Below are 27,193 nucleotides of genomic sequence, written 5' to 3'. Positions count from 1 at the left end.
TTCTTTGAAAAGTTCAACAAGTTGACAAATTTTAAATAAATGGGACTAAGAAAAAAAGAGAATTCAAACTACCAAAATCGGTTATAAAAGTGGGGACATTATAACCATTTACAAAAACAAGAAGAATTGTAGGAGAGAACTATGAAAAACTGTATGTATGGCAACAAATTGGATAACCTAGATGAAATGAACAAATTCCTAGAGACACAAAACCTTCCAAGACTAAAACCACAAATAAATAGAAAATCTGAACAGAATAATAAGGAGTAAGGAGACTGAATCACTAATCAAAAGATCTCGACAGAAAAAGTCCTGGAAGTGTCACTGGTGAATTATACCAAACATTTTAAAGAAGAACTAACACCAATCCTTCTCAAACTTTTCCAAAAAATTGAAGAGGGCAAAATACTTCCTAATTCATTTCATGAGGCCATCTTTACCCTGATACTAAAACCCCAAGAAAACTTAAAAACCATGATCCCTTATGAATACTGATTAAAAAATCCTCAACAAAATACTAGCAAACCAAATTTAGCAGCATATTAAAAAGATTACAGGGCTTCTCTGGTGGCGCAGTGGTTAAGAGTCCACCTGCCAATGCAGGGGACACGGGTTCGTGCCCCGGTCCGGGAAGATCCCACATGCCGCAGAGCGGCTGGGCCTGTGAGCCATGGCCGCTGAGCCTGCACGTCCAGAGCCTGTGCTCCGCAACAGGAGAGGCCACAACAGTGAGAGGCCCGCGTACCACACACACACAAAAAAAAGATTACACACTGAGTTCAGGCGGGATTTATTCCTGGAATGCAAGGATGGCTCAACATATGCAAATCAATAAAATGTAATACACTATCCTAACAGAATGAAGAAATCCATATGATCATCTCAACTGACACAGAAAAAGCATTTGACAGTATTTAACACCCTCTCATGATAAAAACACTCAACAAACTAGGATCAAAGAAAGTTACTGCAACATAATAAAAGCCATATTATGAAAAACTGCAGCAAACGTCACACTCAATGTTGAAAGACTGAAAGCTTTTCCTTTAAGATCAGGAACAAGGCAAGGATACCGACTTTCATCACTTCTATTCAACACAATACTAGAAGTTCTAGCCAGATCAATTAGGCAAGAAAAAGAAATTAAAAGCATCCAAACTAGAAAGGAAGAAGTAAAATTATCCCTGCTTGCAGATGATATAATGTTACAGGTAAAAAACCTATATTCCCCCCCTCAAAATTGTTAGAACTAAGAAATTAATTCAGTAAAGTGGCCACTTTGACCACCAGCAAAGTCAATACACAAAAATTAGTTGCATTCTGAACAGCAACAATGAACAATCCAAAAAGGAAATTAAGAAAACAATTTCATTTACAATAACATCAAAAAGAATAAAATACTTAGAAATTAACCAAGAAGGTTAAGGACTTATAAAATGAAAACAAAAAAACACTCCTGAAAAAAATTAAAGAAGACATCAAAAAAAGGAATCGCAAACCAGATTCATGAACTGAAAGACAATGCAATCGTTTTCAACATCCCAATGATATCTTTTTGGGCAGAAACAGAAAATCCTATCTTAAAATTCATATAGAATCTTAAGAGACCCTGTATAGCCATACAATCTTCAAAAAGAACAACAAAGCTGGAGGAAAAAAGTGGAAAGGACAAAGTGGAAATCACATTTTCTGATTTCAAAACTTACTACAAAGCTACAGTAATCAAAACAGTGTGGTACTAGCATATGACAGTCTATATATAGACAAATGGAACAGAATAGAGAGCCTAGAAATAAACCCTCATATACATGATCAAATGATTTTTGACAAGGTTACCAAGACTATTCAATGAGAAAAGAAAAATCTTTTCAACAAATGGTGCTAGGAAAACTGGCTATCAATATACAAAGTACTTAAGCTGGCTCCTTATCTAACACTGTATATAAAAAGTAACTTAAAATGGATCAAAGACCTAGACGTAAGAGCTGTAAGTATAACACTCTCAGAAAAAAACACAGGGCAAAAAAGCTTCGTGACATTGGATTGGGCAATGACTTCTTCAATAAAGCACCGAAGGCACTGGCAACAATAGAAAAAATAAGTTGGACTTCATGAAAATTAAAAAATTTTGTGCATCAGGGAACTTCCCTGGTGGCAGAGTGGTTAAGAATCAGCCTGCCAATGCAGGGGACACGGGTTCAATCCCTCGTCTGGGAAGATCCCACATGCCGCGGAGCAGCTAAGCCCGTGCACCACAGCTACTGAGCCTGCACTCTAGAGCCTGTGAGCCACAACTACTGAAGCCCGCGCACCTAGAGCCCATGTTCCGCAACAAAGAGAAGCCACCTCAATGAGAAACCCCTGCACCGCAACGAAGAGTAGCCCCTGCTTGCTGCAACTAGAGAAAGGCTGCACACAGCAGTAAAGGCCCAAAGCAGCCAAAAATAAATAAATTTATTAAAAAAAAAAAATGTGTGCATCAGAAGACAATAGCAACAGAGTAAAAAAGCAACACAAGGAATGGGAGAAAATATTTGCAAATCATATATCTGATAAGGAATTAATGCCTAGAATACATAGAGAACTCTTAAAACTCAACAACAAAAATAACCTAATTTAAAAATGGGCAAAGGAACAGAATAAAACATTTATCCAAAGAAGATATACAAACGGTCAATAAGTACGTGAAAAGATATTCAGTATCACTTAAGGAAATGCAAGTCAAAACTATAATAAATACTATTTCATTCACACCCATTAACAGAAAGTAAGTTTTTGGGAGGATGTGGAGAAACTGGAACTGTTGTGCACTGTTGGTGGGAATGTAAAATGGTACAGCAGCTCTGGAAAACAGTATGGCAGTTTCTCAAGAAATTAAAAACAGAATCACCATATGATCCAGCAACTGAAAGTGGGGACTCAAAGAGCTATAATGCACATCAATGTTCACTGCAGCACTACTCCCAAGAGCTAAAATGTGGAAGCAATTCAAGTCCATCAATGGAGGAACAGATAAACAAAATGTGGTATATACATGCAATGGCTTATTTTCAGTCTCAAAAAGGAAGAAAACTCTGACATATGCTGCAACTTGTATGAGCCTTGAGGGTATTATGCTAAGTGAAGTAAGCCAGTCAAAAAAGACAAATACTGGGCTTCCCTGGTGGCGCAGTGGTTGAGGGTCCGCCTGCCGATGCAGGGGACACGGGTTCGTGCCCCGGTCCGGGAAGATCCCACATGCCGTGGAGTGGCTGGGCCTGTGAGCCATGGCCGCTGAGCCTGCGCGTCCGGAGCCTGCGCGTCCGGAGCCTGTGCTCCGCAGCGGGAGAGGCCGCAGCAGTGAGAGGCCCACGTACCGCAAAAAAAAACACAAAAAAACCCACAAATACTGTATGATTCCACTTATGTGTGGTACTTAGAATAGTCAAAACCAGAGAGTCGGAAAGTAGAATGGTGGTTACTAGAGGCTGATGGAAGAGGAGAATAGGGAATTATTGTTTAATGGGTATAGTATTTCAGTTTTACAAGATTTGAAAAGAGTTCTGGAGATGGATGGTGGTAATGGTAGCAACAACATTATGAATGTATTAATACCACTGAACTGCACCTTTAAAAATGATTAAGATAGTAAATTTTGTGTATCTTACCACAATTTAAAAAAATAATAACGTAAGATGCTAAGAATGCCAGGAGAGGGCTTAGATATTGTGGCAATTTGACCCGACTGATAAACAAACTCCTGTGGTTGTTTATCCATTCTTCTTTATCTCTCAGATGTTAACTCTGAGAAAAATCATGTCTTGCACATTGCTACTTAAGACCCTTAGTATTTGGTTCAAGTACACTTCTAATATGCTATGTTAATCGTTTAATACAAAATAAACTTCCTTTATTTTGTATTAAAATAAAGTTTTACGTAATTAAAAAAAATCAAGCCAATCAGTAAAAAACAAACTCATCTTCTAGCTTTTTGTTCCAGGTAAGTCATACCAAAAAAGGGTGCTACTCCTACCTCATCAAAAAAGTTGACTCTATCTAATTTTTATTACTAAATAAAAAAATAAAATAAAATAAAATTATTACACTAAAAACAAAAAAATAAGGAAATAAATGGTCACAAGTGTCTTTGCTTTCAGATAAGGTCAAGACTAATGACAGAATATGTGTGTTGCTAGCTACCAATGTTACCTTCACAGCCAGAGCCAGGGAACTACCTACCAGCAGTGACATCATTTAAAAAAAACATTGTCCCATTGCTTCTGCTATCTACCACCTCCAAAATTCTGGTTTGCTTCATTATATCCATCTGCCAAATTAGTTTGGCTTCTAATATTCAACTTTTTTAGCACAAAAAGAGGGTAAAAGTAAGTATATTTCATAGCTGAAAGTATTACTCAGTGATTCTAGCAGATCATATTTGACTTAACATGTCTTTCAGATCTGAATTATCATTTGTCTTCAATCTACTAGATCTTTATTTTCAATATGGGCATCTATTTTTTCCAAAAGGATGGTTTAAAACACACACACACACACACACACACACACACACACACAAGTATACCAATACTCACATATTTTAAACTATCCCTTGGATTAAAAAAAATACAAAAAAAAAAAAAAAAAATACAAATAGACATAGTGCATGCACATCAATTTGCCAGACAGGGTCCCTGACAGGGACAAAACATAAGGTAGAGAATGTTAACAAGCTGTGTTTGTGTTGAAGAAAAATTGCTTTACTGGTATTAGCTAAGACAATCTTTTTTACCCAAAAGTATTTAAAATATAAATCACAACATTAGGAAGCCATTTGGAGACTGATATTTATATATTTTCTTTTACGTGGGACACCTGCTATATAAGAATATTTTATTGGTTTCCTCCAAACTGTAGTCCAAACAATATTTCTCTCAACACCTCTCATCTATGTTACTTATGGTACGATGTATGTAGAGTCATCTACCACAACCAGATAGCCTGGTGAGATTGACGGTCATTTTGCATTTATCATCCCTATTTCATTTTTCAACACCAGAATACTTCTTGATTGTTGCATATAAATGGAAACATTGTCTTTAGAGTACATGTAGTTCAACATACAAAGAGAGAGATACCAATTACGTGTTGTTATATATAAATGTGGGTGTGTTTATATATACAATTACACAATATAATACAAATGTATATTGAGAGGTATCATTTCTTTGCCCATATTAAGTCTTGCTATTTTAAAAGCTAACCAATTTGCAAATTGTGTTACCTCCCTATATCACTTTGTACACCTATACAGCACTTTACAATTCAAAAGCACTACCAAATAACTCAATTTACTCTTACAAAGTCATGCAATCTATGACTTAAATATTCCTTCCCTCTTTTTATGAAGTTAAATGATTTACCCAAGGTCATGCACTGTAGGGATAAAGCTAGAATTTAACCCAGACTTTAAGACTCTGTGTTCTCTTTTTACTATGTTACAAGTGATCCAGCAGAATTAGCTCTGAAGCCTACCATGAATGTCTGCAACAAAGTCAGATCTATTAACATCAGCAAGTAAATTACTTAATGTACCTTAAATTGGTACTGAAATCATCTGATAAAAAAACCTGTTCCATACTAATAGTCTCATTGGGTCTTTAAATTCATGGAAGAATTTTACCATACCATAGAAGTATCTCATGTGCTCACAAAGCACATATCTCAAATCTTCTAACTTTGATAACCTTAGCAATCAACTGAAATTATACTGATCTTCCTTTATCTGGCAAGTAACTGACTGTATGAGATTCAAAGCTATATCTCCAACTGCCCACTAAACACATTTATTTAGACATACCATATGCATGCCAAACTCATCAAATCCCAAACTGAATCTGCCTCTAAACCTCTTCTTACTGCATTCTCTACCTCACTTGGCAGTACTACAATCTATCTAATCTAGTTACCCCCAATAGAAGCAGTGGCAGTAATCCATGGGATCTCATGCCCAATCCATCACCAAGTTCTATCAATATAATCTGTGGAATTTTCCCAAACAATCCCCTTTCATCCTTCCCTGCAACCATTAACCTAGAACAGACCCTAATTACTGCCTGCATGGGTAAGTACACAGCTGCCCCTCAGTCTTCTTCACTATAGTCTTGCCATTCTCATTTAGAACCTTCCTCTACACGAATAGAGTGACCTATTAAAAAAAAACTTGTTTTGCTGAAAACTAATCTACAGAGGTGCTCTGAGAGGAAGGAAATAAAAAAGTCATGCCAGAGATTTATAATACATCTTGGCATACCAAGAAAGATGAGAAATCCTAAATCAAGAAATAGCAGAACTTAAATCTAGAATAAGTGTATTAGATCAGAGTCCTTTCTCCACCTTAATCCTATTAATAGCCTAAAACAAAACAAAAAAACACTTTTAGAAATGCTATTATAAAACAAAAATTGTGACCATGCCACCTTTCTTCCTTGTAACCCCATCACTTTGGGATAAAGTCCAAGACCATCAGAACTGGTGTAGCAGACCCTGCCTAACTCTAAGCAAAAGCTCCAGTCTTATCTCTGACTACAGAGTTCCAAACGATGTGTAATGCATGTATTATCTCCTACAATGTTATGCCTTTGTCCTTTGCCTACAGCAGCTCTCTCCTAAAGTATCATGTGTCCTCCCAAGCCTAATTTCTCACTTCTCAAGACTCACTGAACTCAAGAAACACTTTATCCAGAAAACTTGCTTGACCACATCAGGTTAAATTATGTACCTCTTCTCCATCTTATCAAAATGGCTCACCACACACATCACTCAACACATTTTACTGAAATTATCTTTTTAAGTACCTCTCTCCTTATCAGACTGAAAAGTTACTCCTGAAAGCCTACCCTAGGATGTTAGAACCTGGTTAACTCACCTTAAATTCCTTAGGATCCAGCTCAGTACACATCTTCCTCAACTTATGATGGGGTTATGTCCAGTTAAATGGTTGAAAATGCATTTAATACACCAAACCTATGGAACATCATAGCTTAGCGGAGCCTACCTTAAACACACTCAGAACACTTACATTAGCCTACAGTTGGGCAAAATCATCTAACACAAGCCTATTTTATAATAAAGTGTTGACTATCTCATGTAATTTATTCAATACCGTGAAAGTGAAAACAGAATCACTGTATGGGTACAGAATGGTTCTAAGTGTATCGGTTGTTTACCCTTGTGACAGAGTGGCTGACGGGGAGCTGTGGCTGGCTGCTGCTGTCCTGCATCGCAGAGCATCATTTGGCCTATCACCAACCAGGAAAAAGATCAAAATTCAAAATAAGGTTTCTACTGAATGTGTATCACTTTTGCACCATTGTAAAGTTGAAAAATGCTAAGTCAAATTAGGTCAGGGACCATCTGTAGATATTAAATGTCTGTTGCATTTAAACTATTTCCCACTGAAAAAAATGTTGCTTCTTGATTTTGTTTATGTACTTTTTCAAGGTAACCTGAAAAGAGAAGAAAGACTTGACCATGACAGAATCACAATTTCATCTAATGAAGCACTAAAAATAGGATATAACTTCCCTGCTAGATCTTCGTGAGTCAGCTCTCTTACTTATCTTACCTAAGTTCTATGAATGTCCAAAGAACCCCAAACTTCCCACACTAATCCCCTCCAAATTATACAAGATGGCAGGAAAATAAGTCAGAGGATTTATTTCTTTCATCACTTGGCTCTAGTTCGAAATGTCGAACCCCATTCACAGTTAGCATACTTATTTAAAACTTTTAATACTGCACTTTAGCTAGCAGCCCATGGGTGAAAGCAATTAAAAGGATTTTAACATTATGTTCACAACTAGTTTATACATTAGAATTCAAATAAAGTAAAAACTACACATTTAAAATTAGGCAAAAAGAGGGTTACAGCTACTTGGTAAAGAAGGTGGATTGAACACACAGATCTAATTTTACCCCACCCCCAAACTTACTATATTGTTGTTGTTTTTTCCTTTAAGGCATAATCTCACAAAAGCAAGGAGAACTAAAGAGGCAATAAAACCAAATTTTGGAAGCAGGAAAACAAAGGAATTGCTCTTATGAGCATAGATGCAAAAGAAACAGAATGTGGAAATATATATACTGGAAATTGTATATGTGTATACGAACATATATATGTGTGTGTATCTACTGACCAATCAATTGATTGATCAACATATAGACTTAAAATACTCCATAACCTAACTGGGTTTATTTCAAGAGGGCAAGATTTATTTAACATTAAGAAATCGAACAATATAATTCACCACATGAACAGAATAAAGGAGAAAAACCATCTGATTATCTAACATATAGAGAATATACTTGAAAAAATTCGACTTTCATTTATAACAAAACTCTTAGCAAACCAGAAACAGAAATAAATTCTATTAATTATTGGTAAAGGATTTCAGTACAAGAACTATAGAGCAAAAATCTACCTAATGATGAAAACAAAGTCTTCCCTTTGAGATCAGGAACAAAACATGAATGCTTATGTTTACTATTCACGTTTCACAGTTTATTAGATATCCTAGCCAGAACAGTAAGGCAAAAAAAAAAAGAAAGAAAGAAAGAAAGGCGTAAAGATGGCAAAGGAGGAAATAAAACTATCACTTACAAATGATATGATTATGTTCATAGAAAATTCAATGAAACTACTGATTATTAGATAAAGAGTTTAACAAAGCCACTGGATAAAAAATCATCTAAAAAATCTACTTGTAGACATCAGCAAGAAACAATAAAACTGAAAATTACTGCTACACAGAACTAAGAATGGCCAAAATTTAAAAGTCTGAAAACACCATAGGGTAGCTAGGATATCGCTGTTTGCCCCTCAACTCCAAGTCTACTCTATCTGCCTTGTGATAATGGAGGTTCACGCTGTAAGCGCGTCTCCTTTACAGCTGCGTGGTGTTCAGCCCTATCCGTAGAGGATGCCACAGAGTTAACTGTTACTAATTCAGACTGCTGTTTCCTGCCCAACAGTGCTGCTCCACTCTCGCCTCAAGGGAGCGTTTTCCGCTTGCTCAGTGACTTCTAGGCAGAAGGCTGGAAGAGTCTTCTCCAAGAAATCTGACCAATTAATCAAAAAGACCTAAAATACTGACACTTGGGGTTCCCCATTATGAGATCTACTCAGGTGACTCTACAATGAAGTTCACAGTTGACAGGCCCACTCGCACTCAGAGCTTTCAAATAGCTTTTAATAGCTGACTTTTAATCACGAGCAGGTAACCAAAGATGATAAGCCTAGAAAAAGAGCAACTCAAGGAAATAGAAACTACTCAGATGGAAAAAAAGACATATTATTAGTATCTCTGGGGACAAGAGAAGATTTAGCAATTAAGTAAACTCTTAGAAATGAACATGATAGATAGTATAAGTAAAAAAAACTCAACAGGAAGGCTATTAGGAAAAGCTGATGAAATTTACCAGAAAGTAAAGCTAATAGAAAACCCAGCATAGATGATTAAGAGCAGATTTAGACAACCGATGGAAAGCTGTGGGTTGAATGAGTTTTAAGTACACAGAAAACTAAGGAAATGAAAAAGACAACTGTTAACTCTAGGTGGTAACAAAAACTGGGGCAACAAAGGAAAAATAATAATTAACTACATGGCTTATCTCTGCATAGTATACATATATGTTCAAAATAATAATGTAAACACTGAATATTGACATAATCAAAATTACAAGATAACTATCTGGGAAGGATAGGAAGTATACGTGTGTATGGAGTGGAAGGTAGAAGAAACAGTAAATTCCCCATTATCTACAGTGGAAAGTTAACAGATAATGCCTAAACCAAACCAACGAACAAAAGGTAGTATAATTACAAGAGCATGTAATGATAGAAATTATAACACCAAAAGGATCAACTAACAATTAAAAGTAGTTGACCCTGGAGAGGGAGAAAAAGGTGAGGAGGAGGCTAGGACATGCCATTTTGTCTAAAAAGAAAACAAACAAACAACAAAAACCCTTGTAAACCTAATTCTTTATGTTCATATACAACTTTTATTAAAGTATAACCTTAAAAAAATTAATAGCTTGCCCACATTATAAAAATAAACCAGAAAATATGATTTTAAAAAAAGATCACATTCACAATAGCAAAAAAAACTTCATACTTAGGAATAAACTCAACAAAAATGTACAAGATGTGGATTAAGAAACTACTGCTACTTAACTGGGGGACCTAAATAAATGTAGAGATAAGCAGTGCCTAGACTGTGAACACATCAGTTCTTAACTGGATGGATAAATGTAAACCCAATTATAACTAAAAACTACATTATTCTAAGGATTACCTGGAATAATAAATGCACAGCTTTATCAACAATGTTTCAAAAAATATTTTGCTAAGTGGTTAGCATAGGTTCAGAACTATTATCCAGTGAGATCCCAATGCCAAATGAAGGCATTAAGGGTGATTTTATATTTTCTTAATTTTGTTTATTTGTATTTTCTCTCTTTTTTAAAATCAATGTAGGAGTACTTTTAAAATAAATTATGTTATTTTAAAAAAAAAGAAAGGCAGTTAATAGGTTACTGAGTCCAATAGGTCAGACCATATCACACAGATCTACCATATCACATAATCTCAATAGTGAACTAAGTTTCTTTGTTTTGATTCCGTTGATGTCTTTTTATCCATACCATTATAGCAATAATAAGATGGCCAGGAAGGCAAAAGTATATTTAATTAACCAATTTAAGGATGAACAAAAATTCAGTACTATGAGTTCTCCAACAAGGACAGCAGAGAGAAAAATGAAAAGAAAGATACTCCGGTAGGTCAAAAAAGGAGAACTTCCTCAGGATCCACAGTGTGATATTGAGAGTTTTCTTCCCCTAGGATTGTTTGTTTTAAACCAAATTTATTTTAAGATCTCTGTGAAAGAGAAAAAGTTTATTATTTCCATATACATATGAACTGAGGCAAAGAGCAGTCATGTGACTTGTTTGAAATTATACAATTAAGTCAATGGCTGAACTGTAAACAGAACCTAGGGATACCCAACTGCTAGTCTGATGCTCTAACTAATGGATCATGCTCCCTGCTATGTAATAGGACTGTTTCCTTTAATTACAATTTCTTCATTCACCATCAGATTATCAGCCAGAGGCTTTATCATTGGTTTTGCTCTTCTTGTATTCATGGCATTACTCCAAGAATATGAGATTTACATGATAAAAAATATAAAGACCACTGTTTATGTATCATACCAAATCTGAAAATTCCAACCAGTGTGACGCAGGCAGTTCACAAGCCTGCACTTAATGGCATATTTATAGGTAAAACTGCAATTTTAGCATCCATTTTGGGCTGGTCAGTGACCTGGAGAAAATTAGTTTTGTTTTTATAGAATCACTAATGTCAGTGCACTTAAAATCTTACATTAGAGCATTCTATGGTCTCATCAGTCAACAATATTCACAAATATGACCTATATATAGAAGTCGAAAGGGTAGCAGATTTTAGAGCATTTGGGATGTTGGGAAGTAGAATAAGATAAAAATCATGACATGCTCTTACATTCTATGCTGAAATCTATAAACAAAATTGACTGGGTAAACAAGTAAGTATCTGAGAAGAGGTGTGCAGTCACTTGTCTTTGAGAAGCACTTTGTGTTTCTTTGGCACATATCACGGCAGCAGTAGTAGCAGCAGCCTTGCCCTTGGTGCTGATTTCTTACTACTCTAAATGCCTCCTCTGAGCCAGAATACACTGGCTGTTGCTGATCATGCTGTGAGACACCTGCACTGGCTACTAGGCTTGTCATGACGCACAAAACCCTACCATCTTCAGCTTGACATTGTGCAAGTTATAATTATTCATCCAAATGAATATGTCAGAGCAGCAGCAGCAGACCTCTCATCAGAGCAAAAGAAAAATACATCAAAACATTATCAACCCAGCAGGAAGACAGGGACCATAAGGAAAATTACCCATTTTTAATATGGATGCCACAAAGCCATGCCTATTATTTTACAAAAAGAAAGGAAAATAAAGATCTTCCAAGTTTAAAGTCCAGAAACACTGAATCCAAAGAGGAAATGTACAAAAAGCAGACAAGGAGTTTTTTAAAATCAATTATTTGAAAGCTATTTACAATCTTTTAAATATAAGTTTGCTATTAGACTACAATAGTAACATTTATTTCGCTTAAGAACCACATCTGTTTAAAAATTGTTTAAAAAGAAAAAAGACGGGAACTCCTACAAGCAGAATTGTGTCCAATAGGTCAATGATAAAAGATACACAGCAAAGAAGTTTGATGTTGCTTCATATTTCCAAAATGTAAACTAACATTGCCAACACTTTTATCATATCTAAAAAGACTCAAGAGTTCATACTTGCTGGCAGTATCACCAAAATGCTTACGATGTACAGCTAGACTCTAACAAGAGGCAAATAGTATATTTTGAAATTTTTCTGAATTTTAGTGGTTTATGTAAAAGAAAAACTGAAATCACCCCAGACCGCCACAAATGAAGATATATCCAAATTCTGTGAGCATATATAAAATAGGCAAGTGTAAATACAATTCCTATCTCATACTTAAATGTGAAAAAAAGTGTAACTTTTATAACAGACTTTAGGAGAATATCTTTTCAGAACAAGATATGGAAGATTTTCTCATTCAATACACAAAAAGCAGAAATCACGAAGAAGAGAATGATAAGTGTGACCACACTGAAACGTTAAACTTCTGATTGAAAAAAATATATCATATACAAAGTTAAAAAACATGCCACAGGGAGAAGACACTTATATCCCATATAACCAATAAATAACTAGTATTCAAAATATATAAGAAATGCTTATAATAAAACACAAAAATTTAAGTAGGCAAAGATAAACACAATAATAATGAGTATCAGTTTTTGATAAGAATTAAGGTCACACTAAAATCAGACTAAGACTTAGAAAGGATTTGGGAAAGTAGGAATTACTATGCATTGCTGGGTAGGAGTATAAAGTTATGCAACTGATTTTAGAAGATAACTTGGCAATATTTTGTAATCTCAAAGAGATGCATTCCCTACAATACAGCATTTTCACCTTTAGGCATAAACCACACTAAAAGTCTCACATGTGTAAAAGGAAACACAGAAGGATGTTCACTGCAGCACTGTTTAAGAAAGAAATTGCGAACAACCATATAAGTAGGGCAATGAATAAGTTAACTGATGGATTCATATAATGAAATGATACAAAGCATTTAAAATGATACAAGATCATGGGTAAATCTCAGAAACAATGTTGTATAAGAAAGGTCAGACTGCAAAAATATTACAGAATGTGGCATAAACAAATGTAGCAAAAAAGTATGCATGGATAGCATACACACCAATTCCAGACAAGTGGTTTACCTCTAGAAAGGGAAAGAAGGAAAGAAAGAGGAAAGGAGAGAAGCAAAAGAGGGGTAAAGTTTTAGGTCCCAGAACATTTTATTTCTGAGAGACAGAGAGAGAGATATCTGAAGCAAATGTGACAAAATATTAAACATGTCAAATTTCAGTAGTGGTTAAAATGGTGTCCAAATTTTTATCTGTACTATACTAAGAATTTTAGTATTTCTTTTAATTTAAAAAAAGAATTTATGACATTCCAGTTACTACTAATTAATTCTGTATTCTTAAAACTAATACAAAATAGAAAACTTGACGTATGACCCAATTAAATCTAAATCTGAATTTGAATTAATATTATAAACACTTATTCCATACTTACATGTGCAAGGCACTGAGCTGGTGTTAAGTAGGGATAGAAAATTTAGAAGAAATTGCCCTCTAAGATTTTCTAGTGTTAGAGTCACAAACTAGTTTTGCTAAATGGCAGGATAAGGTAAGTGCTAAACAGTCTTTTTGTGGAGATGCAAACTTTTTCACAGATTAAAGTCTGGGGAAAACTTTTATGATTATCTAAATTTAAAAAACTAGGAAACTCATCAAAAACATATTCCCAAGGTTGAACCTTGGGATTTTAATAAATATTAAATTATAATTTAGAGATAGCATATCTGGAAAGAGTAATACGATCTAGGTACAATGTTATATCATGACCTCACATAATACATAAAGATAAAGTTTATAGAGCCAAATAGAAAATGTATATTCATGTTTTTTAAAAAGTATGCAATTTATGTATAATTCCAATTCTTTAAAAAACAATCAAAACAGTATTTCTTGTACATTTATAACATATATCAGAATATCAAAAGCAAATCACAGGGTTTTTCCTCCCCTTTATTTTGCTGTGTTTTCTTGATTTCCATTGGAAGGAGGGAGACTTTTGTTTTTAAAGAAGAAAACAAGAAAAATATTTTTAAAATATATATGGTATGATTAAAATTTGACCCTTCACAAGACCATTTAAATCCTGTTAGGCTTTTTTTTTTTTAAACTAACTCCATATACAAGACAATTATTACTTTACTCTATATAATTTAAAATGTAAGTATAAATTTTCACTTGAACCTACCAAAACTTCATAACAAAAATAAGGGTAGTCTCTATTTAGAGAACATTTGTAAAACGTCACTAGGAATTTTTGTTTCGCTTTGCATAAGAACAGAAAGTTTCTCTTCATTTTGGTATCAATTTACTTGGTGAGACAAGGACTATGCCTGTCATCATTAGACTGTTCTTTGAATCTAACCACCATTCTGCCAGATCTTTAAAAATCACACATGTGAATGTTGATGATGGAGCTGTTGATAATCATACCATATTTTAGCCACATAATGGTACAATTTACAATGCATTCCTAAATACATTAACTTGTTAAATATCAGCAATGTATTGAGAAATTGACAGGAGTAGAAGAATCTCCTGTATTCTTTACTCAAAGTAAGAATGTTCCAAAGCACTTACAAAAACCATATAGTCTAAGTTCAAGGATGAACTAAGGACAAACACTTTAAAACAATAAAAACGGAATAGAAATGGCAGGGTTTATATTTTCAGTCATAACTCATTCTCTGAAAAAGATTCTCTGATATTATGTCTGAAAAATGTCACCCAATTTTTAACCTACTGCTCACTGCTTTTATAAAGAGTTCCTTAGGATTTAAATTTAAAGTAAAATTTCTGTCAACAGAGCTTCTTCAAGTTTAACACTCTTAAAGTCCTGTTTATAAATAAATGCTTAAAGAAAACTGAAAAAAATCACTTGTAATCTATAATGGCCACTTATAAGTAAACAGAACGTGCTTTTTAGCTACTTAAAATAAATTTAAGAATTTACCTGTGGTGTCCAGGAAACAGAAAACGAAACAGGAAAATCCACAATACAATCTGGTGATTCTGCAGGGTACTATAAAAAAGCATAAAGTTAGGTCATTTTTGCTTCAGTGTGACAATTTCACATAAAATATTTTCGAAAAACTGAATATATTAGAAAAAGTATTATAAATGCAAATGTATTATATATCAATATTTCCATTCTATTATTATAGAGATATTAAGAGCTGATTAACAGTCAAGTTAAGCTCAAAAGGTACAAAGTTTGGTGATTTGGGGGTGCCAAACCAACCGGTTTTGAAAAAAAGAGTAATGAATTAAGTCAGTGTCAGGTCAGCTGCTAATGTGATTTGAGAGGTAAACCACACTGAATCTCAGTTTCTTTATCTTTAAAGTGAGAGATCAAAATGGTTGATATTTAATTTCCTTTCAGTCTAAAATTTAACCTCAAATAGCCTCAGTCACTTGTTAAAAGAGGCAATATTTGTTAAAAGAATCAAGAAATGCACAAAAATGAACACATATAATTATCAATTAAAGAAGTATCTTCCACAAAAAAGCATTTAATTTTAGCAGAAGATAAATAAAAAGAAACAATGAAATGTCTCTGGCTTATTAAGGGAAAACAAAATAATAGTTTTAAGAAAAATCTTTTCATGGTTGATAAATAGAAAATTAATTACTCAATAGTTTTATACAAAAAGTAATAGTCATAGGACTAACTAGGTTTCTAAGTTAAGAAAGACAAAAGGTAGTTTTTCTTAAAATCAATTTTGTTATTAGAGAATTGTACTACATGATTTCTCCAAGATTCAGTCTGGATTCCTGAAAGTCACACATAATTTTTAAAGTGCTCATTTCTTTCCAATACAAAGCTAAATTTACTAACATGAAAATTAGTTTTAGGGAAACTCCTTTCTCTCATTTGACAAAATGTTTAAAATAAGTTTTAGACTTTCACTTTTTTCAACCTCTTATTTTTAACTACTTTGTTGCATAGCAAAAGGGCACAAAAAATTATCACTATAGTATTTGTCACAAACATCAGCCCATTTGAAATCAATGCTTTGAAAAGAATTAACATTTATTTACAATGACAGTCTGGTTAAAAATAAACCTATCAATGTATACTCTGACTAATGGTATCTAGCTATGCAGAAGTGATAACACAAAGGTAAATATACAGGAAACCATATAGAAATTTAACAGTGCTCTAATTTAGAGGAAAAAAAGAAAGAAAGGTCTGGCTGGGATTACAGAAGAAGCCCTATTCCAGACAATTCAAACTATTAGATGATGTATGTCAGATTATAACTGCTGCAATCACTGGAAAAACTATTTGTACACTATTTTTTTATAAGGCATGTGATTATCTCAAAGTAAATGCAGGCAGAGATGTTAGCTTTCTCTGGTTTCTAGTGCTGCTAACTAACTTGTGACCTTGGATAAGTCATTTAAATTCTCTGGCTGTTTTATATGTAAAAATGATGGAACTCAACTAAAAGCACTGTAAAATCTCTTTTCCCTCTAAAAAATGTTAATATTCTGCAAAAATAATAATGCACACTTAAAACCTCCTTGGGTCAAAAATGGAATATTTAGGTCACCTTGAGTTGCTGCTATCTATCATCTACTGAGCTGACAATGAACAATATCAACTCTCTAACTTAAACAATCATCAACCCAGTTAAGAGTATGAACTTAATGTTTACTGTATACAGAGTAGATAAACCAAGTAAAGTGTCTTAACTTTGGAAGTCATTAAGTACATACGGCACATTATGTTAAAAGAGAATATGATCCTACATTCAAATAGGGCTCAGGGTAGTAAATGGCACATATGTACTGATAAAGAAAGAGATCCACAGGGAGTTAAACAAAAAGCAGGTTATAATAAATATAATATGATGCCACATATCTGAGATAACATTCAAATATATATTTTAGGTGTAATTACGCAAACATACAAATATGTATATAATAAATGAGACTGATCCATATGTTTGTGGCTTTACTGTCTATTATGAGTTAAATGTATATATATTGTGTTAATTATATTCACTTCCAAGATCAATTCTGTTTATGTAATATACTAGATGCTACATAACTGTATTGAACCTAAAAAGCACAAATTTATACACTTCTGGATGATTTAACATGAATTATGCAGTAGCATCCTAGATACTCATTTTTGGAGTTGTTTGTATTGTAGTACTAACTACAACATTGATAACTGAATATTGTAAAACGACTGTCAAAATTCAGATTATTTTTCAACAGTAAGTTATAGGTATATACAAAGCCACTAGAGACAAACTGCCAAAAGCTTCACTTTAGAAAACCAGGTGACAAGAACAACAAAAGCTCCACCTAAAGAAACTAATTGAAAAATAGAGTAATTTATAATTTTTCATTAATATAGTTTTTCAAGTCTCAGTTGAAACAATTCAATCAAATCAATAACTGTAAGAGAAAATAATTATTATATAATATTAAGTATATATTTTTGTCACAAACAATATTTTTTAGACTCTATAGTATACTTTTCTATGGAAAAATTTAACCCAACCCGAACTGTGACTGGACCCCCCCAGCAAAAGAATACATACAAATTGTGGCAGATTACAAAAACAGCCATCAGAGACAGAGTGCCCAGCCTCTGAAACATATCTGTGATTCGTTTTTCAAGTAGTTCTGATCTTGGCCAAAGCTAAGGAAGCCCTAGGCTACTTCTTTTTTAAAGGAAAGACAAAAATTTCATCTCATGGTTTAGGATGAACTGTAAATACTGCATAAAAATACACCTATAAAAATGACAAAATTCAACTGTTTCTCATTGTATTTCTTTTTGATTTATATACTTACTTTTAATGGGGGATGTCTAGACAAAATTGGTATTGTTTTCTTTGTGGGTTTTTGGAGACAGTGAGGTAGAGTGGCAGAATTGGGAGAGTATGTATTCAAGAATCAAGACAAATGCATTTCTTTACTACGTATCAAAAAATATCAGATAAAAGAAATACAGGTTTGTGTATTTACAAAAATAAGCGTGTTGTAAGGTTTGTCAAAAAAGAGCCTGACCCTTTAAAATTCAGTTTGGATTAAGATTTTGCATTATGTACTCTTAACACATAAGTTTTAGCTTTCACTGTTTTTAACTGGCAATCCCAAATATTCCTAAGAAAGAAATGACCACATCTAAAAGACAACTTTAGTCTCTATGAAAACCAAACTAAACGGACAAATAAAGACTCTAATAAATCATACCAACACAAGATTCATTTACTTTCAGCCTTTTTTTTCTTTTTTTTTTAAAACGCAAATTTTTTTCTTACTAACTCAAATAAAGCTTTCTCTTCTCTCTTGCCAGGGCATCCATAATAGTGCTCACAGCTATCGATGCTGCAAAAACTGACACTTGAAAATATCCTCTAGAGAAATATTAAAAGTGTCACCTTATCTACCTTGAAAAGTTATAAGAAAAAGCAGACAGAATGGACCATACTAGTGGCTCCACATCCTCCCTCTCAATACTACCAATAATGTCATTAATCAGAATTAATAATAAAATCTTGTAGGTGTAGTGATAGGCAATGTAGACTTAAATCATTATCTCTTAGTAGAAAAGATTGCAAAAATGAGGCTTTAAAGAAAAAGAATCGGGACAGGATGTATTTTAAATTTTTCATTTTGGTCTTCATAGCAGCAAACCAACTTTTATCAATGTACAAAATATAAACAAATAAAACTTTGAAGAAAATGACAGAACCCTTGCCACTGGCAGTATATGACTCTGGAAGGATAAAGGCAGATTTCTCCTTGATCTTAAAAAAACACACCTTTAAAAATTAAAAAAGAAAATAAAAACTTTTTCATTTTCATTTAATAAAAATATTCATGTAACTTATTTTACAAAGAAGATTTCCATCCCACTAATTTTTTCTCAAAACTTACACATATAAATCTCGAAATTATACATAAACATTCTGTGTGTAAGAAAGAGAATGAGTCATTTCTCAATTTGTCTGATATAGAGGCACTATAAGATACCAACTTTTCTGTGTCACCCAGTACAGCTTTATATATTATTCTCTCATGAAAAGCTTAAATGCCAGGCACATTTTTAAAAAGGACGAACACAACTGATCTTTTCATCACTACAATCTCATGAAAAAGAGTTGATTGATGACTCCTAGGGACAATTAAAAAAAAGTTAGATGACCTGGTTTTCTCAAAGTCTAATGTTTCCCCAGTGATTACTAAGTAAATGATTAATAACCTGAACTTGCTTATTCCACTTATTTCTCAAAATTCACAATCTATAATTAAAAAATAAAGACGAAACAGCTATGTTTTGTGCCAATAAAATTAGTGAGTAGTTATAGACCACTAGCCTGTAAGGGCTTTATAAATAGAAGTATATAACCTTTGCAAAATTTTTAAACAGAGAAGTAAAAAAAATTTCAGCCAAGACAACAGAAAAAAGTATGCATATGTGTGTGCCTGTGTTTGAGGGGTCGGGGGAAGTCAGAAATAAGAACAACAAAGGTAATTCACAGTAGGAGTTGAAGACAAAAGACTTTCTTCAGTAGAACTTTACTTGGAATAGTGGACACTTCCAACTCTTTTCTACATAGGATGTTACAAAAATAACATTATGGTACTTTGAGGCTGCCAAACCTTATTTGTAGTATTTCTTTACTGTAAAGTCTATATTTTGATCAAATTTGAATTAAAACAGTGACATGAAATTATAGCTAGGCTTTGGGAAACTTAGTGAATAAATTTTTTGAGGGGTTCCCAAATAATTTTTTTATTTGGTCGTGTCACACAGCATGTGGGATCTAGATTCCTGACCAGGGATCAATTCTGCACCCCCTGCTTTGGAAGCACAGAGTCTTAACCATTGGACTGCCAGGGAAGTCCCCCAAAATAAATTTTAAGTGTCATATATATATTTTTAGAAGCAACCAGCACTCGTTTACATTGAAAACATTCACAGGGTTCATTTCCCAAAGTATTTCCTGGCCACAGTAACAGTTTAACGAAGCACATACCTTCGCCTTCAACTTGACAGTGATGAGATGCTCTCTACCAGAAGCATCTTCGGCTTTTAACTTGATGGTACTAAAGCAAGTATCCACATACACAAGCCTGGTGAGTAGAAGAGAATAAAAAACGATCACAATAGAGAGGGTGGGGCTGGGGGGAGGGTGAGGTTGGAGGATGGTAGGATTTGAAATGAAAATATTTGCTATATTCCTATTAATCCATTACAAAAACTAATCAGAGGAATTTGTGTATGCTATCCCATTATGCTGCTATAGATTTACTGCCGTTAATACACCAGCCCAGTGCTTAATGCAGTCATAGATCTCTGGATTATTTACAATGTGTGTCAAGGCTCATGCTGTGGTCAGTGAGCACTATGTTTCGGTTTTCCATCACTGGAACCTTTGGCACACACAGCATGTTCCTGTCAGACTCTACTTATGTACACATTAAACTTCCTGTCAAACTCTTTGATCCATTTCTGTAGTTTCATACAATATGAGACTTTTATGCTTCCTTTATTTGTTTTTCTCCTCAATGAACTTCTCCTTTATTATAAATAATGTTACTGTACAAAAGCCTGGCTAGTATTAGTTCACATACTCAAACTGATCCTCTAAGGAAAATGCTGTATAAGCACAGGTACAGCCTGGTCTCCTAACAATAAATTTTCTTTTTGTGCCATATATAGCTTCTGACACTTAACCTGGGCATGTATTCAAGATGACTAATATTTTAAACACATACCACAAGCACAATTGTTTTGGCTTTAAGTTGCTCTAAATGCATGAATTTTTTACAATGGAAACCAATACCCTTTGAAATATATCATTCTGTAAAAATATGGTCTCTTGAGAAGCATAAGCTACTGCCAAAAAGGTTCAAATTTAGCAGTATATTTACTAGTGAACTGGGCATGTGGATATTTTTTTGACATTTTTACAATACCATCCTCTTGTAACGATAAAAAGTAGCCTAACAGTATTGCACAACTTATCACCCAGACTGATGGTAAAACCTGTTAGGGTTCAAAACTAACATTAGCCTCCTAGCCTAGGAAACATTTTTTTAACAACACTATGCTGTTTAGTCACTGGCCAGATATAATGGTAAAATGGGTCCGTTTCAAGAAGTTCTGGGCAATGAAGTTGTGGAACACTATTTGTAATGAAAAACAGATCTAAATCTGAAGATACATATCTTCAATAATAGAATAAAAAGTAAAACAGAACAATCTTTATCAACAGAAAAATTTTTTTATCATAATCTATAAAAAGTCTAGAGTCTGAGAAAACAAAATTATTCTAGAAATATTTACATAAAAATGTCAATGACTCTATATAGTTAATCATTATTTTCTTTCAGCTTTATTTGTAAATGTCTCATATCCCCCTCCCCTCAAAAATTTACAACATGAGACTTTATCACAAGTTTTATCAGTATGACTCTAAGGGTTAGATACATGGGCATCTGACTCTTTGAAAACATCAACACTTCAGATTCAAGATGTTGAGATGAGCATATGCATTTATATCCTCTCTCTACTCACACACAGAAAAAAGGAATTTTTAAAAGATATGCATAATCCCACAGTTATAAAAAGCACAAGAAGGAATAGCATCAATCAAAGCAAATTTTCAACAAACTTTATAAAGATGTCAAGTGGTCAAAAGAGCACTGAGTAACGAAAGAGATTAGAGGAGAGAGAAAGAGGGCTCCAGGAGGGAGACAGCTGGCAAAAAAAGAAAGTCTACAGAACAGAGGGTATTACTTATATGTGGGAAGAAATTAAGGAAATTTTTAAAAAATACGAGAAACAAAAATGGGAAGAGAAAATTTTAAACAAAATCATAAACAATAAAGCTATGTTAAAAGTGGTAATTGCTCTACCATTAGCTTTTCAGTGAAAAATATTTATGTAGTCATAAAAAGTTAAACTGCTTACTAATTACAATTTTTAGAATTCAGCAATAGACAAAGCTAGCAGACTTAATTATAGTTACAGAAACTAATGTAAATATATTTGATCATTGCAATTTAAAACAGAGACAACAAAAATTGAGAAGGAGAAAGATACGAGGAGGGAAGATAAGAAACATTAAATTTTGTAATTGCTAATTTGAGAGTAAGAGATACCATCTTTAATTGAACAGACATGAAAGAAGTTTAAGAAATATTAAAGCAAATAGAAGAATAAAAGAATAGTGATGAAGGGAGAGAGAAGGCAGTATATAAACTAAATCCATTTGTATTACAGTAGTTAATCAGTATGTAATTCTGATCAATCAAGCAACGCTGAATATAGGCATATTTTTTTAGAAATACAGAAGTTACTTGTAAACATGAACATTTCAGAGTGTTTGTCTCAAAGTGTAAGACCAGGGATGGGATATGGTATGGAAAAAGCCTGCTGCTTTTCATTATAAGCCCTAAATAGTTTAGAAGCATGATGAATATATACAGAGAGAGAGAGCAAGAAGGAATAGGGAGAGAGAAGGAACAACTAAACCACCAACTAGTACTTTTCATACTTCTCATTGCTGCTTGGCATCAACATGTTCAAAATCATTATGGAACATCTATAAAATAAGACAGAAATAAACTAAAGTTCTAGTCTTTTGTTTGCAATCACACAAAGTTTAAGATGTAGAAATAATACATTAGAGAAGAACAGGCTTATGCTCAAAATACTGCCCTGCAGTCAAAAGGATCATAAGGTTAATTTTGTTAAGCTTTAAGACAAAATTCAAACTTTTAAAAATTTATAATTTCAGGTTAATCTAAGCATGGTCATTTAAAATTAAACATTTTACCCATGTTGATTCCTGTCTACTTTGTTTGGGGAAGAAGGAGAAAATTAATTGTGATTATTATCACGTTTAGTACATGTGACTGAGATTCGCAAATGTGCTCTAGTATTTATTCTCAGCTTCTACCTTTTGGTAATAGGATCCCAGCTACTGTAGCACTCCACCTAAACCACGTTTTAGCTGGGTACACTCTATCCAGCTAGCAATCCTTCCACTGTCCTTGGGTATCAGCGTATCACTAAATTTTGGCCAATGTACTGCAAGCAGAAGTGATATGTGCACCTTTTGGATCATTTATAAGAAAATCATGGCTACCCCGCCCCCAATCCCTCCCATTCTCCCTTCCTGTAGAGTGGAACTTAGGCCAATATGACCCAGCAAAGACCATGCCAACAAGAACAACCTCTTAGTGCAGCTCTGACCAACAGAACTTTCTGCGATGATGGAGGTATTCTATATCTGCACCATCCAAAACAGTAGCCACTCATCATATGTAGCTACGGAGGACTTAAAATGTAACTAGTATGAATACTAAATTTTTAATTTGAGTTAATTTAAATGTAAGTATCAATAGTCACATGTGGCTAGTAGCTACTATGCTGAACAGTGCAACCAGTGGATGGTTGAAAAGCCAAAGAAACCTGGGCTCTTGGATGACCCTGTGAAACAAAGCCACCAACTCACTCTTGACCACCTGCCTACCTGTGAACTGTTAAATGAGAGACGAATAAAATTCTATTTTGTTTGAAACACTGCGGATTTGGAGTTCTCTTTGTTAACAGCAGCTCAGCCGGTATCTTAACTAGATAATCAATATTTGTATCTATTCACGACAGAAAGGAATATCTTAATGTTTGGTCTACAGAAGAGATATTAAAGGGGAAGAAAACAGCAATAAGCTCTTACAAGTAATATTAAAATCAGTTTGTCTTAAAAAAAAAAAGGCTATTTCAAATGTTCTCTTTTATTGGTAAGTTGGATATCTCAATTTAAACAACATGAAATAAATAATTTCTACTCATTTATTAAAATAATACATTTGGGCAACTTTCATTATTAGAAAGCTCAAATTTTTGAAAAGTTATAAACACATTTAAAACTTATAAGTTTAGGTATTTACTACTTAGCTAGACATATTCCAAAACTGACTAAGAAATTATAAAAACATAAATATAAAAATCTAAAGAAATAAAACACTATACTTTTTTTGCACTTTACTTTGCATTTATCATTTGCTGCATTTCTTTATAAGTTACTGCTTGCAATAACTAAAATGGCACTAAACTTAGAGTTAAGGGTTTTTTAAAATTTTATTTATTGGCTGCATTGGGTCTTCGTTGCTGCACACTGGCTTTCTCTACCTGTGGTGAGCGGGGGCTACTCTTCGTTGTGGGGCGTGGGCTTCTCATTGCGGTGGCTTCTCTTGTTGCGGAGCATGTGGGATCTTCCTGGACCAGGGCTCGAACCCGTGTCCCCTGCATTGGCAGGCGGATTCTCAACCACTGCACCACCAGGGAAGCCCAAGAGTTAAGTTTTTTAAACATTTGAAAGGGATATTAATACTTAAGCTTCAGAGAGGGTTTTGTTCTTCTTAATAGGTGAATGTTATCAGTATAGAAAAACAGAATGAATGTGCTTTATACCTCTTGAAATACTGTACTTACTTTGACCAAAAGCTTAAGTTATACAGTTTTTTTCATTAAATATCTAGAGGCATTTATGTACCAATAACATCAAAAGGCAGACTGAAGACCTTCATGTTTTAATAAAGCACCAAAGTTTCCATTTCCACTCTCAACTTTAAGCATTAACTACTTCAAAAAACAACCTCCCTAGTTAACATTTTTCCTCCCTGTGTCTTCTGTACACCAGTCTATCCTGCCTTCCATTAACTAGATTAATCTTCCTAAATATCTTTTTAATCATATCAACCACTTGCTCAAAAATACTCAGTGAGTCCCCATCACCTGCATATAAAGAATCCTTAGCCTAACAGTCAAGACCTTTCAGTCCGGCCCTAATATTAATCCTCTTATGTGAGCAACTGATCCACTCTGAAGTCCAAAAATGAACTGCACATTTCCATCACTACAAAGTTGCCTCCCCCATTCCTACCCTTTTAAGGCTTTCTATATTTCTCCCAAGCTTTCCCAATATCTACTTCCTCTCAGAGCTTCCTAAATTATCCGTAGCGCAAAAGAACTTCACCTTTCTCTAAACTCTCATACTGCTCCTTTTCGTGTTAAGTTTTGCCTCCCAATCAAATAAGCTTTTTTTTAATAAGCAATATGAAAGTTTTATTTTTCTATGTATGTGTCAATGCTCTATGTATTATATGAACATAAACAAGCTGCTGTCAGACTGGTTCATATTTACTGATTCGCACCTAAGTTTTAAACAACTAAATGCAAATTCTGTTTAACTAGATACTCTAAGCATATTACCAATGTTTAGAAGGACAATTTTTTCACTATCATATAATTTGCATTCAGTGATTTGGATATATGTATGAGGTAAAAGCACTCTATTTATAAAGGTCATTTAGAATGAAATTCATACTTTTAACATCTATACTCTTATGCATTATACAACAAAATTATCATTATGATTATAAATAAATCATAACACTAATTATATGTTGTAAAACTCATATATAGTCGGACCTTTTGGTGAACTAGTATCTCAACAACTTTGTATTTACTTTACACAAGGAATTATTTGAGTCACATAACTTATGTTTCTTTTCAACCCTTATTACTAAGCATCATTGGTTGCATTTAAAAAATGAAGAGTATGTGGCTCTGAGAGGTTATGTGACTTGCCCAAGGTCACACAGCTGATAAGCCAAAATTAAAGCCCTTGTCTCATTACTGGAATTAATTTAGTATTAACAAGTATCTCCATTTCTCCCAATATGTTATGTAATTCTTTGAAATGCACTGAGAAATTATAGAGGATATCGCCATCAATGAATTAAGTCCATTTCAAAAATATTGGACTTAATTAAAAATCGAATTTAATACCTGTTGACAATCTTTCAGCAGCACAACAAATTTAGTAAAACTCAGCTCTTTCGCAAAATAAATTTAAAAGGCCAAATAGTTTAATTCTACTCACTCTAAGCGATAAATAATATGCTACATTAAAAAGGACAAAACCATCAGGTCACTACCCCCTGTTTGAATCATTTAAGCTCTGAATTATCTAGGACCATGTGATTACTAAAACAAACATAAGATATCCTATAAATAAAGTGACTATGCATTTCTTTTGAACTGGGACACTTTTGAGGCTAAAAGGGGCCAAGATAAAAGGCATAAGTTAGGACTATCCTAGGTAAAGTGGGATATAAATCAGCCATTCTATAACGCAAACAAAGCTTTCAATTTCAGGACATTCTTAATACCAAACAGAAAATCCTATTAAACCCCAAGAACTCTGTTTAATTCTTCCTGTTTTAATGAGCCATTCTGTAACATAACACAAGCAGAAGTTAATAGAAACCCATCAAGACACTTTTTTGCATCATCCACCTTTCTGAGCCAGTATAACACCCAAAATCATCCACAACTTCCTCTTACCCTTAGGACAACTTGCTGTTTTTAGTGTGTTTTTAAAGAAGTTGAAACAAGTATAGAAATTACAATAATAGCAATCAAACTTAAGATCAGCTACTAATTCTCAATGTCATTTCTATTAAAAAAAAAAAGGTATACGAATATAGAGGAAAAAGGAAAGATTTCAATCATATTATAAACATTTCCTTTTTTCTAACTTAATTTTTTATAAAGCTTGATATTATAGAACTGATTAGATATGTCAAGTATGTAATTTAAAAACACAGCAAGGTTTTCCTTACCTTAAAAAAAAAATCCTTTTATTATCAGATTTTACTATTCCACTAACAAATCTACAAGATTATTATTTAGAGTGTAAGTAAAATATAGATATTTTATTTGGTCTAGGAATCATGAAGATTCTGAAAATCCATTTAAATCAATTTGTCATGCAAATCATTATGTGTGTCATTTTAAAAGATGTTTTAAATTAA

General features: G+C 33.6%; 1 protein-coding gene across 3 annotated transcripts in view; it reads right to left on the bottom strand.

Moving 5' to 3' along the window:
* Nucleotides 1-27,193, bottom strand: part of FANCL (FA complementation group L) — an 80,093-nt gene that overhangs the window by 27,655 nt on the left and 25,245 nt on the right. For all 3 annotated transcript variants that reach the window (XM_029231590.1, XM_029231592.1, XM_029231591.1), the window contains 2 exons: nt 20,338-20,434; nt 15,285-15,353 (listed from right to left, as the gene is read on the bottom strand). In XM_029231590.1, coding sequence (XP_029087423.1) covers nt 15,285-15,353; nt 20,338-20,434 — 166 coding nt within the window. The remainder of the gene's footprint in view (nt 1-15,284; nt 15,354-20,337; nt 20,435-27,193) is intronic.

Source organism: Monodon monoceros, unplaced genomic scaffold (assembly GCF_005190385.1).
Source record: "Monodon monoceros isolate NGI ecotype Baffin Bay Population unplaced genomic scaffold, NGI_Narwhal_1 Super_Scaffold_19, whole genome shotgun sequence".
Classification (NCBI taxonomy): Eukaryota; Metazoa; Chordata; class Mammalia; order Artiodactyla; family Monodontidae; genus Monodon; species Monodon monoceros.
This window is presented reverse-complemented; position numbering and strand designations above follow the sequence as displayed.